Source organism: Nerophis ophidion, linkage group LG06 (assembly GCF_033978795.1).
Source record: "Nerophis ophidion isolate RoL-2023_Sa linkage group LG06, RoL_Noph_v1.0, whole genome shotgun sequence".
NCBI classification, from domain to species: domain Eukaryota; kingdom Metazoa; phylum Chordata; class Actinopteri; order Syngnathiformes; family Syngnathidae; genus Nerophis; species Nerophis ophidion.
Genome location: NC_084616.1, coordinates 48,131,357 through 48,145,295, shown reverse-complemented (window position 1 = coordinate 48,145,295; position 13,939 = coordinate 48,131,357). Strand labels below are relative to the sequence as shown.

At 39.9% G+C, this 13,939-nt stretch overlaps 1 protein-coding gene across 1 annotated transcript; it reads right to left on the bottom strand.

Moving 5' to 3' along the window:
- Positions 1 to 131: 131 nt before the first annotated feature.
- On the bottom strand, positions 132 to 13,213 carry atp5pb (ATP synthase peripheral stalk-membrane subunit b). The gene is made up of 7 exons (XM_061903997.1): positions 13,079 to 13,213; positions 9,656 to 9,692; positions 8,563 to 8,708; positions 6,598 to 6,761; positions 6,399 to 6,524; positions 2,103 to 2,282; positions 132 to 370 (listed from the first exon to the last, which is right to left on the bottom strand). The coding sequence occupies exons 1-7, from the start codon at positions 13,104 to 13,106 to the stop codon at positions 293 to 295; spliced, it is 759 nt and encodes a 252-aa protein (XP_061759981.1). The 5' UTR covers positions 13,107 to 13,213; the 3' UTR covers positions 132 to 292.
- Positions 13,214 to 13,939: the final 726 nt, after the last annotated feature.

Genomic DNA, 13,939 nt, shown 5'->3' with positions numbered 1-13,939 from the left:
CCATTGTGCAAGTATTTATTAATGTGTGTAATTGTGGACGTAAAAATAGTGAACCTAAGTATGAGTCATATTCAAGTCACAGATTATATATGCACGAGAACATCAGTGAAAATAAAGAGCAGCCAGAAATGTTATGTTGAATAGGAATTATTTTATTTGACTATCAGCTGATGTGGAAGGACTGTACACACCCACAAGAGTGAGAGACTGACCACAAGGGGCAGAGTTGGCGTTGTAAAGACAAAGTGCCCGTCTCATCTTGGAACAAAGAGTTTGTAGAAGATTGGACAGTTTAGACTGTAGCTTTGGCCTGTGTGGTCTTAGCCAGAGCTTTCAGGTCTGTGATGCACTTGGCAATGCTCGCTTTCTCCTGAAAACAACAACAAATACAAATTAAGCTCTCGGAATGAAGAAGATTGATTTAATTACTGTAAATACTCCAGTATCGATCATATTAATACTACTAATATTGACACCAACAATCTATGGATCGATCTGGCCTACTCTTATGTGACATGTACTAACTGTTACAATGCTGACACACCAACAGTTGTTGTATTATCCTCTCTCTAGCGCTTATTAATCTACTTATTAATAGTTAGTTACTTTCTGCTGCAACCTGGTTCTATCTAGACTTCTTGAAGAACATATATTTTAGTCTTGTTTTAAAAGAATTGGGGGTTAAATCACCATAAATGATTCCCGGGCGCGGCACGGCTGCTGCCCACTGCTCCCCTCACTTCCCAGGGGGTGATCAAGGGGATGGGTCAAATGCAGAGGACAAATTTCACCACACCTAGTGTGTGTGTGTGAGACAATCATTAGTACTTTAACTTTAAACTAGCTCAACGGTTAGCTTAGCTATTAGCTTGCCTGTTCCTGGCATGTTTGGCCTCATCCTCCGGTGATAAGAAATGCAGTGTATTTTCCGCAGTGGAGGTGTTTATTATTAGCTAAGGGGTTGGTTTCGCACTAGGAACGGAGGCACACACTTAATTAGCTGCTAGCCGCTTGTCAGTAAACAACTAAAAAAAATAATACATCTGTTTTTGTTAAAGGCCTGGGCCATATATTGATTTTATCGATGAATTAGTTTTTTGTTGCAGAAGATAAAAAAAAATGTGTTGCCCCCATGAACTTCCGTAGCCCTCGCCCACACACTCACTTCCTTAGCGGAAATTCAAAACATGGCAAATGCCAACAAGAACGAGACAAAAGTGTTGTCTGCGCATTGGTTTTGCGGCAAAAGACGGGGAACAAATGACTGAACGGTGCAAAGTTTGTTAAATAAAGGCTGCAGCACAAACTTATTCCAGCATCTGAAACCGAAACCTCCAGTTGAGTGCAAAATATGCAACTCTATGAGCCGAGCAGGACTACAACAAACACCGGTTAAAATGCATCTCACTGTGGTGGAACCATTTACACAATGTATGTAAAATTATACCATGTATGATGAGAAAGAAGCACAATGAACAGAGCGATCACTAAAGCAGTCGCTCTGCACACCACAAAGATGTGTGAACGAAAAACCCTGCTTTTACCCACCTACTAAATCTATTATATAGTCAGCATATCTTAATGGATTTAATTTGTTTAGTGTCAAAAACTTCCCATTTACCAAAATAGCTGAGCAGGTGTTTCTGTATGAGTGAGAAAACTTAATCAAAAAACTTGATGCAGCAACATTTTTAAGAACAAATTGTCTGCCTAAGCAGTTATTTTAGATGCTCATTTAGAAGATATTAACAAAATTTGTTTTGCTGATTCAAACATCATCAGTATTCACTATCTCTCTTAAGTTTGGTCGTATGGACTTAGGACTGTGTATGCATGTGTGTACTGTATGTACACATATACAGCTAAAACATTTTTGTTTAAAGTGAACTTGTCTTTGTTTGATATTCAACTGTCGCAAAAATGATTTTCAATAAAATAAGCGGAGTCGAAGCGGGAAAATATATTAAACTTGCATGTTATATACAAAAGTGTATGTCTGCTTTATTTTTGTCATCTGTCAATTAAGTTGCTTTTATGTTTTCTATCTGTTGAAATGTATTAACCGCTGAAGTTGAAACAACCTATAGTGAGAAGTCACCTACCTGCTGAGGGGTGATGCTGCCTACAACACTCTTCTCCACCCAGTTGACCATGTGCTCCTGGGCCATGCGGCGCTGCAGGTCCTGCAGGGCGATTTGGTAATCCAGGCGCCGCTTCACCTCATTGGTCACCGTGTGCAATCTCTCTCTGTAGTTTGTCTCCAGAATCCTGGCCACATTGTTCTGAGAACAACAATAAACCGGCATAAGTGATGGGTATAACAACTAATTAAGATGTAATTATTATTGCAGTAGCCTACTCAGTGGTCTAGTGGTTAGTGTCTGCCCTGAGATCAGTAGGTTGTGAGTTCAAACCCCAGCTGAGTCATACCAAAGACTATAAAAATGGGACCCATTACCTCCCTGCTTGGCAAAAATGGCGTGCCCACTGCTCCCCTCACCTCCCAGGGGGTGATCAAGGGTGATGGGTCAAATGCAGAGAATAATTTCGCCACACCGAGTGTGCGTGTGTGTGTATATCTGTGAGTGTGTGTGTGTGTGTGTGTGTGTGTGTGTGTGTGTGTGTGTGTGTGTGTGTGTGTGTGTGTGTGTGTGTGACAATCATTGGTACTTTAACTTAATTACCGACTCCTATTATGTAATTTCATGTTGTGATCAGCAGATGTCAACCAACAATTTTTATATTTGGTGAAACCCGCTCAGTTGTGCTTTTTCTTTACAGAACATACCTGGGTTACACAAAGTCGGTAATTTATATGTGCGAGTAAAGCATAAAACTTATCACGTAAATTGGCATACATTTATGACGTAACATGAAGTCATTGTAAGATGGGTTGTCTAATAAGTACATTTATTGCAAATGTTAATCTAAATTACGACGAAAATCAACAAGTTAGCAGGAGGGCTAACTTGTGGACACAGTAGTTTAAGCCCCTAGTAATTCCCTATCTACTCTTGTGAAGCTTCTGTCTCAACTGAAATACAATGAATTAGTGATGGTTGGTGATTTGAACTTGGACTGGCTCACAACTGTGTCTGACTCTTTGAAAGCACAGTGTGAATCTTTAAATTTAACACAATTAATTAACTCCCCTACAAGACCTAATTCTAAATGCCCTCAAAAAGATACACTCATTGACTTAAATCTAACAAATATGCCCTTTAAAATTGTTGCACCTGTTTATTTTCCTAATGATGTGAGTGATCATTGTGTGATTGCGGTAGTGCGTGACACAAGGATTCCTAAAAGCAAGCTTCGTCTTCTTGAAAATCGTAATATGAAATTATTTGAGACGCAAGCTTTTTTACATGACTTGCATCTTTTTAATTGGGATAGAATTGCTCTTTTTGATAATGTTGAACTGGCCTGGAAATATTTTCACGAAAACTTCTTGGGTATAGTGAACAAACATGCCCCTTTTAGAAAATTTAGGGTTAATGGACGTGACAATCCGTGGTTTACATCGGACCTGTCAGATGTATTGCATGAGCGTAATAATGCTTGAGCCAGGGCACGCAAGTCAGGGTTAGAAACAGATTGGTTGAATTTTAGACAATTAAGAAATCAATTTACCTCTCTCCTTCGGAGAGTCAACTCAGAATGTTATTTGTCCACAACAACTGAAAACCTCAAACACCCAAAGAAGTTCTGAAAAACCATCAAATCTTTGTAAGGCCTGTTGTAATTCAGTCAATCACCCACCTAGTATACTTGTTGATGGTGTCAGAGTAAGTAACAGAAGAGAAATGGGTAATTATTTTAATAACCATTTTATTTCCTCTGGTTTTCTCTACAATTCTGACAACTCTACTGATGTTCCGCTAACTCCGGAAAGAACCGATGAAAATACCCAGGTTTTTAACTTTACGCCCTTTACCACGACAGAGGTCATGAGGGCTCTAAAACAACTTAAACCTAGAAAGCCAGCTGGCTCAGATAAATTGGAGCCGCTCTTTTTAAAGTTCGCAGTTGAAATTATATCTGAACCACTGACTCACATTTTTAACCTTACTCTATTTCCAAATGAAATCCCCTTGGATTGGAAATCTGCCCTTGTAATCCCCCTATTAAAAAGGAGGTGACCCTAGTAATCTAAATAATAAAAGACCGATCTCTAAACTCTCTGTTCTGGCAAAAGTGCTTGAATCCCTTGTCAGTAAACAGATGAAATACTTTTTGGACACAAACTTTGTTCTGTCACCATTTCAGCCAAGTTTTCGCAAAAATAACAGTACTGTTACTGCTGCCATGAAGTTTTTAAATGATGTAACTGAAGCTCTTGACAAGAAGCAGTGTTGTCTGTCTCTCTTTATTGACTTTTCAAAGGTGTTTGATACTGTTGATCATGTCATTTTAATCAAACTTCTTTCAGCTATTGGTTTTTGTCAGCAAGCAGTTGGATGTTTTGCAAATTACCTAACAAGTAGAACTCAGGCTGTACAGATAGAAGGTCCCTCCTCAAACGTGCTGCAAGTGAAAAAGGGTGTCCCTCAAGGTTCTGTGTTGGGCCCCTTATTATTCACTATTTACATAAATAATCTTGGACAGAATATTCCGAACTCAACTTTCCATTTCTATGCTGATGATACTGTCATATACTGCACAGCACCAACTCCTGCTGAGGCCTTTAAATAACTACAATATGCATTTGACAGAGTACAAGAACAACTTTGCTATCTTCAACTGGTTTTAAACGCAAAGAAAACAAAGTGTAAGTTCTTTACCACATCAAAAACTGTAAGATCAGCACTGTGTGAAAATATTTTAACGAGAAATGGGCAACAAATGTTAGTATCTTCCTTTAAATATTTGGGATTTTAAATTGATGACCACTTGAGTTTTAAGGAGCACATTCAGTATGTTGTAAAAAAAACTGAAACTTTTACTGGGATTTATTATAGAAACGAGTCTTGCTTTTCTTTTACTGTGAAACAGAAATTGGTGGAAACAACCTTTTTACCTGTTATTAACTATGGCGATGTGTTGTACATGAATGCTACTGCTGGTTGTCTCCACAAGCTGGATAGTATGTACCTCGCGGCACTGAGATTCATCACCAACTGCGCTCCCCTTACTCACCATTGTGTGTTATACTCAATGGTTAACTGGACATCTTTATGTGCTCGACGCCTTAATCATTTGTATGTTTTCATCTACAAAACCATTCTTTGTATCACTCCATCTTATCTATCTTGTCTTTTAACAAAAAAACAAGGAAGTCACAATCTGCGTTCAATGAATGGGGATGACAAAATGAAGAACAAAGTAAGAACTGAACTTGGCAAGAAAGCATTTAGGTTTTCAGCACCGAAAGCTTGGAATAACCTACAATCGAATATTCAACTTCAAATCCTTGTTACATTGAATGAGTTTAAAGCTTTTTAGTGATTCCCAAAGCCCAAAAAAAGTCTGCGGGCTTTAGAGCTTTTTCATCTCGGGCTCCAGTACTCTGGAATGCCCTCCCGGTAACAGTTCGAGATGCCACCTCAGTAGAAGCATTTAAGTCTCACATTAAAACTCATTTGTATACTCTAGCCTTTAAATAGACTCCCTTTTTAGACCAGTTGATCTGCCGTTTCTTTTCTTTTTCTTCTATGTCCCACTCTCCCTTGTGGAGGGGGTCCAGTCCGATCCGGTGGCCATGTACTGCTTGCCTGTGTATCGGCTGGGGACATCTCTGCGCTGCTGATCCGCCTCCGCTTGGGATGTTTTCCTGCTGGCTCCGCTGTGAACGGGACTCTGGCTGCTGTGTTGGATCCGCTTTGGACTGGACTCTCGCGACTGTGTTGGATCCATTATGGATTGAACTTTCACAGTATCATGTTAGACCCGCTCGACATCCATTGCTTTCCACCTCTCCAAGGTTCTCATAGTCATCATTGTCACCGACGTCCCACTGGGTGTGAGTTTTCCTTGCCCTTATGTGGGCCTACCGAGGATGTCGTAGTTGTTTGTGCAGCCCTTTGAGACACTAGTGATTTAGGGCTATATAAGTAAACATTGATTGATTGATTACAGTCTACGTTGTCTGTATGCACGTGTGATGTGAGCAAGTTTTAATGTTGTAAATGTGATGTTTTATGTGTTGTTTACTGTTTTTATTGTAACCTTGCTGCTGCCCTCCCGGTCAGGTCTCCCTTGGAAAAGAGATCTTTGATCTCAATGGGATTTTATCTGGTTAAATAAAGGCTAAATAAAATAAAATAAAATAATCCATACTTTAATTAAAAATTTATTAAAAATATAAATTTTTATCAATTACTTCCGTTTTTTTCACTTTTGACGCATGGTCTCAGAATTTAACCCCCGCAAAAAGGTCAGAACAGAGAAGACCTTACCCTCTTAGCGTCAAACAGCATTGAGCGTCCCGCTACTCGCCACTGCTCCTTCTTTTCATCCTCAATAGCCTGATTTAAAACAACGATGGCGTGGTCCTTCACCTCCTGAGCCCTGGACACTTGTTCCTGCAGAAAAACATGGACAGTTTTGTGAGCACAAGCCGCTTCATTCAACACAGTCAGAATGACGTCAACCTACCTCGGCGATTTTGTCAGCATAAGCTGCCACGCTCGGGCCAAATTTCTTGACACCATACACAATGATGGAGAGCACGGAGATGGCGATAAAAGTCTCATGGTTGATGACGTAAATTTCCTTGGAAAGCAAGTAGGTCAGCAGACCAGTACCCAGCATGTAGGGTCCTAGACGGCAGAGAGTTCCTTTATGGTCACTTTTGATGGTCAAGTACGATGGACCTTTGACATTTGACTGACCCTGAAGTTAAACATTTCTTTTTTTGAGAAAAAGTTGCTCCATGAAGGTATGTATCCTCAGATTGCCAGTATATCTGTGGCGATGGGGGCGTGGCTATGACGTGGTGGGGGCATTGTCAATTAGATGTAATCATACCATTTGCATAATCAGCATTGATCCGAATCAGATTCAGAATAGTTTCTATTGCCATTGTTTGAGAACGGGTTCACAAACTAGGAATTTTTCTTGGTGCAATCGTGCAACATAAGACACATAACACAGAATAGGTAAATCAGCATTTATTGCATTTATTTACTTTAAAAAAGCTTAAAAATGTTATACATTTATTTAAAAACAAATCTGTGTTATTACTTAGTATTAACACAACATAATTTTGCTTTATTTTACAATTGTTGATGGTTATTGTACAATGCACTTTATTTTGAACTTTTCAAGTTTCTAGAAACTTCTGCAATCATTTTAGTGAATGTTTCTTTTTTGATAATTGACTTGTAACAAATCTACGGAGTGAATTATAATTATGTAGCGCTTTTTCGCTTGCAACGCTAAGAGCTTTACATAGTGAAACCCATTATCTACATCTTTAAGCTACATTTAAACTAGTGTGGGTGGCACTGGGAGCAGCTGGGTAAAGAGTCTTGCCTAAGGAAACAACGGCAGTGATGAGATTGGCGGACGTGGGAATTGAACTTGGAACCATCAAGTTGCTGGCACGGCCGCTCTACACAACAGAGCCACGCCATTCCAAATCATCTTTTTCTGTTGTTTTGGGAGACCACACTTGTGTTTGCATACTCTACGTCTGTCACTCCATGTCCGGGAAGAAAAGCTTAAAAGCCACCACTGTACTCTTAATATTTGTACATTGCACAATTTGTAGAACACTGTCCGCGAGTGTATTTCGAATAAAATAAAGTGCGTCTACGCCGCACACATCCTGCTTCTGCCGCAGACAATCTCATGCATCTTGGTTACGTCATCGCAACATCCTGTTTCGGCAATGCTGAAAGGATTAGATATACATCAAATTTTTTTCAGTGGCCAAATTTTTGGGACATCACTCGTCATTCATCCATCTATTCTCTACCGCTTGTCCCTCTTGGGGTCCATAGTGCACAATTAAGATGTATGTAGCCATTCATATATTACTTAATTTTTTTTCACAATAAAAAAACAAACTCATTTTGAGGGAGTGGCGGCTTTTTTATTTTGCCGCGGCGGGGCGCCACGATCAATTACAGTAGCGGAAACCCTGCCGTGAGCTTCTCAAGAATGAACTTCAGGAGTGTTTTGATTTTGATTTGGCTTCTTTGTGATGCCAAGCTAAGGGCAACCAGTGATGGCAAAGAACACCACAATGACTTGAACACCAGAAATTTAACATAATAGCAAAAAAAGCCAAACCCACATCTTAATTGTTTGTGATTGCCATTATTTAAATTGGTTTGCTTACTTTTACAATTGTATTGGAACAGTAAACAGAGTCTTTTTTTTTTTTAACAGTTGAAATCTGGAACGGATTATTTCTGTTTTCATTATCAAATAACATGGAAATAAGTTCCACTGTAAATGCACCTTTTTGGATCAATCAAATGATGGATTATGATGTGCCTTCTGACAGCAATTTTTTGGGATGCTTTAATTTTACAAAAACAGACTGATTGTGCGTGTCTGACCGACAGCACATTTGCTGAAAGTAAATAATGCTTCTGGCTTATTACAACTGACCTGTTACACCAGTTTTAGGGTACAGGAGCTGGAAAAGCTCCTCCGGGAAGAAGCCATGGCGGACTTTGCCTCCCGTTTCTGGAAGGGGTGGCAACGGGGCCAGACTCTGGGACGATGTGTGAAGGGAGCGAGATGCCTGGACCAGCCTACATAAATATATTGAAAAAATAATATCAGTGGTCAATCAGGGTTTCCCACACATTAATTTATTTGTGGCGGCCCGCCACAAAAGAATCACGGCCGCCAAAAATCTAAAAAAATAATAATAATAATAAATAAAAAAATATTAAACAATCTTTTTTTTTTTTTTCGGCTTTTGACTCGCTTGACCGCTCATAAAAGCAATGGGACTCCGTTCACAATAGCGGCAATGGGGAAGATGTCTGTGCCACAGACGGAAGAGTGCCACAGAAAGGTCACTGAACAAATAGTCAAAAGACTGCATGCCTTTTCAGAGGTGGAACCTCCAACATTTAGGTTAGTTAAGCAATAACCTTAGAGCTAAGCTAATTGATACTGGGCTAAACAGTAACAGCAACATTACATGTTTGTTTATGTTTGCAGCGATATGGTGAAAACTCTCAACCCAAAATACATACCACCTTCCAGGGACTACCTGGTACAAGAAGAATCGAGAATCGTCAGGAATCGGAATCGAACCAAAGAATCGGAATCTTTCGAATTCAAACGATACCCAACCCTATTGTGTTCTGAGCAAGACACTTCACCCTTGCTCCTGATGGGTGCTGGTTAGCGCCTTGCATGGCAGCTCCCTCCATCAGTGTGTGAATGTGTGTGTGAATGGGTAAATGTGGAAATAGTGTCAAAGCGCTTTGAGTACCTTGAAGGTAGAAAAGCGCTATACAAGTACAACCCATTTATCATACATAAATATGTATATAAATAGGTATATTAAGTGTTGTAATTATATTCCAACTCCACGTTCTTCTTGGTCATCGCCGCTACCCCCCCCCCGCCCCCCCCCCTCCCCACACCACCACAAATAGATGCCTGACCTGTGGGAAACACTGGGTGACTTAAACAACATCAACAATCAAGAGTGGATTGTTTTAAAAGTATTAAAACTACATACCCAGCTCCAAGGTGCCCCCTGCTTTTCAGGGAATTAGCTGCAAACAGGACAACAACAAAAAAACATGGACATCAAATTGTTGGTATATTATTTCATTAAAACCTTATTAATCAATATATAAAAGATTTTTCATATCTTTACTTTAAAGACAATTTGAATACGCTAACTTTGGCCTGATGACAAAGATACAAGTATGAACACTAAACTGTACCTATATGCATTATCAATAGTTATGTTCATTTTAAAGGGGTCATAACTTGATGATTTTCTCTTTATAAAACACTTCCTTGTTGTCACACAACATTTAATTGTGGTTCTTTGGTCAAAAGTTTGCATGAATTATATTTTACAGAGTGTTTAAGCTGTTTTCTGGCCGTCTCTTAAGAATGTGCCGTTTTGTGGGCATTAATTTTCCCCCGCTTTGACTCCGCTTCTCCTTTGTTGTGGTTTTTAGCGCTTCCATGGCAAGACTACTGATAGATATAAGTTCCAACTATACGCTAATTTGTATCAGAAATGGAAAAGCAAAAGATACATGCATTCTGCCCCACAACAAAAGAGTGGGGAAAAAGAAGGAGCTTATTGACAACAGTGCAGACGACAATGGCGGACACGCACAAGGCACTCTTGATATTTATACCATTTATGGATAATTCAGTGATGTTTTTCCTCACTGTTGTACAAGTTGTGAACATTCCAAACAGTTCGTTTGGCAGGAAATAGGAAGGAAGGCAAGATTTTATAAATATCTCCACAATGCCGCCGCGGTTTAACTTCCAATTTTCGAGATTTATTTAATATTAAATTGATTGATTGAGACTTTTATTAGTAGATTGCACAGTACAATACATATTCCGTGCAATTGACCAATAAATCGTAACACCTGAATAAGTTGTTCAACTTGTTTAAGTCGGGGTCCACGTTAATAAATTCATTGTATAAATGTATACTATCAGCATAATCATCAGAGTATATATATTGAATTATTTACATTATTTACAATCCGGGGGTGGGGTGTGGAGGGAGTTGGGGCGCGTGGTTAGGTTTGGTTGATATCAGCACTTCAGTCATCAACAATTATATCATCTGAGAAAGGGACATTGAAACAGTGTAGGTCTGACTCTGTAGGATATGTACAGCGAGCAGTGAAAATAGTGAGCTCAGAAAGCATAAGAACAAGTATATACATTTGATTTGATAAATTACAACCTGGGGAGGTGGGATGTGGTGGGGGGAGGCTGTTAGTCTAGGGTTGTAATTGCCTGGAGGTGTTCTTTTAGTGCGGTTTTGAAGGAGGGTAGAGATGCACTTCTTTTACACCTGTTGGGAATCCATGTTACCATTACATGGACCCCGACTTAAACAAGTTGAAAAACTTATTCGAGTGTTATCATTTAGTGGCCAATTTTACGGAATATGTACTGTAATGTACAATCTCCTAATAAAAGTTTCAATCAACCAAGCAATTCCATATTGATGTAGCAGTGAAAGAGAATGAGTTAAGGCCGGGGACGGCGTGGCGCAGTGCGAGAGTGGCCGTGCGCAACCCGAGGGTCCCTGGTTCAATCCCCACCTAGTACCAACCTCGTCACGTCCGTTGTGTCCTAGGGTTGGGTCTCGAGTATCGAGTATCGATTAGAACCGGGACTAACTTTCCAATTCTCCCGGAATCCTTCAAAAGTTTAAATTTTGATTCTTAGTTTCGATACCCAGTCCGCCGACCGGAAAAAAAGAATAAGTCCGCCGACCGGAAGAAGAAGCCGCTGAACACCAACGAAGAAGCGCCCACCACCGGAAGTGTTAGCATAGCCGAGCAAGTCAGTCAAGCATGGATAGCGGGCGTCGGCGGTCGAAAGTGTGGCTTTATTTTACTAAAAAAAAATGAAAAATCGGTGAAATGTAACACGTGCGACAGGACTATTTCGTGCTTAGAAGGGTGCACGTCGAACATGATGAAGCACCTCCGAGTTCATGGAGTACAAATAAACGCGTGTCCCGTCTTCGACGCGCTGCGCAGACTGTCCTCCTCTGCCTCTTCCTCTGGCTCCAACGCCCAGTCTGGCACCTCGGTGACTGCACAGCAGTCCGAATCCGGTAAGTAAAACAATATATATACAATAAATAATGTGTTTTGCGCCAACGTTGAGGCAGCTAACAAATTAGCCCGCGTATTTTTTCATAGACAATTTACAACCTGCTCGCCAGGCTCCGTGATGTGCTCAGCGTACTCCGTTCACCCAAGAGGCCATGGGGAAGATGTCGGTGCCACAGACGGAAAAGTGCCACAGAAAGGTCATTGCACACATACTCAAAAGACTGCATCCCTTTTCAGAGGTGGAACCTCCAACATTTAGGTTAGTTAAGCAATAACCTTAGAGCTAAGCTAATTGATACTGGGCTAAACAGTAACAGCAACATTACATGTTTGTTTATGTTTGCAGCGATATGGTGAAAACTCTCAACCCAAAATACATACCACCTTTCAGGGACTACCTGGTACAAGAAGAATCGAGAATCGTCAGGAATCGGAATCGAAACAAAGAATCGGAATCTTTCGAATTCAAACGATACCCAACCCTATTGTGTTCTGAGTAAGACACTTCACCCTTGCTCCTGATGGGTGCTGGTTAGCGCCTTGCATGGCAGCTCCCTCCATCAGTGTGTGAAGGTGTGTGTGAATGGGTAAATGTGGAAATAGTGTCAAAGCGCTTTGAGTACCTTGAAGGTAGAAAAGCGCTGTACAAGTACAACCCATTTATCATTTATTTACCTTTGTTAGATCGGAATCTGGGTTTAACATGAACACAGTTGTTTTTGTTTAAAATATGTTTACATACTCTCGCATTTGGAGGTCCTTTTATTTTTGGGTCAATTGTGTTTGTTTTCGTTCACTCAAATGCCCCCGTAAAGTGATAGTTAAGTTTAATTTAAAAAATAATTAAGATTGACACATTAGATACGTTTGTTCAAGTAAACACTGTTCAAAGTCATATATTTTATTGCAAAGCGAACGGTAAAATGCATTTATTGACCAATAATAGTTTGTTATGTTTTAATAGCTAAAGTGCACGAAGTAGCTCTAAGCTAAGTGTCAAAACGGTGACATCCAAAGACAGTGTGTATCTGCTAGCTCGCATGCTAACATGGCTGGTCAGTCCACATTTATCATGTAGCACTTGCTACGACTAAAAAGTCAGATGAATGCTTTAAAATTTGACAAACTAGTTATAATAACATACCTAAAAACGCATTTAGGCGAAATATTTATTCTGTTAGCCATGGTGATCTTGAGCTCGCCACTCATTCAATGTGCGGCCTTCACTTTACCCTTCAGCTTCACAACCCCAACATTTGTTTGTCTTTAGTCATACCATGGTCAAATGGAATTTTATAAACTTTATCAAACACGACAGATGTTCATACCTGAAAGTATAACGAGCCTGGACAGCATGTTGGGAGAAAGAAGGGCCAGCTTGTTTGCGCCTTGGTTCGGTCTTCTTCGTGCCCTTCTGCAAAGAGCCGCAAGGATGGCGGACCAACGAGAGGTTGCAGCGAAACCTCGCGAGATCATGTACAACCTTGGAGTTGGTATTAAAACGACCGCTAGATGGTGCTGCTCACAAGGATAAGGTTCAACCATCACAACGGTTGTCTTTTATTTATATATTTACAGTATATTTTAAATAAATACAACACAAAATATGTCTGATGTGTCAAATAATAGTAGATTTAACACGATTTTAAGTGAAACAGCAGTGAAGTAAGGACACTCTTATTTTATTTACTTTTTTAAAGTGGTGAAGAATTACACTGCATTATATCGATTTGTTTTTTTTCATGTTTGGGTACACCTCATGTAAGAGTAAAGAGTAAAGGGTGTATTCAATCACAACTACACACACACACACACACACACACACACACACACACACACACACACACACTGTTTCTTTTATTTTTATTTTGATGGACTGATTGATTAAAACTTTTATAAGTAGGTTGCACAGTACAGAACATATTCTGTACAATTGACCACTAAATGGTAACACCCGAATAAGTTTTTCAACCTGTTTAAGTCGGGATCCACGTTAATCAATTCATGGTAATGGGGACCAAGTTTTTGATCATCACTTGCGGGCACCACCCTTTCTACAGGTTGTGGAGGCATAAAAAACAAATTGGTAAAATGACCACTGCCCAGTTAGCTCATACACATCTTTAAATCTCTGGATTGATGAAGTAATGTGCTGATCATTCTTCCAGGACCACTTAAAAATAAAAGTA

Bases quoted from the DNA above. Each gene is read 5' to 3' on its own strand.
- atp5pb (XM_061903997.1), bottom strand. From the start codon at position 13,106: ATGCTGTCCAGGCTCGTTATACTTTCAG. The intron at 8,709-9,655 runs GTATGTAGTTTT...ATATTTATGTAG, and splicing joins AGGGGGCACCTTGGAGCTGG to GCTGGTCCAGGCATCTCGCT. The intron at 6,525-6,597 runs GTAGGTTGACGT...GTTTTTCTGCAG, and splicing joins ATGCTGACAAAATCGCCGAG to GAACAAGTGTCCAGGGCTCA.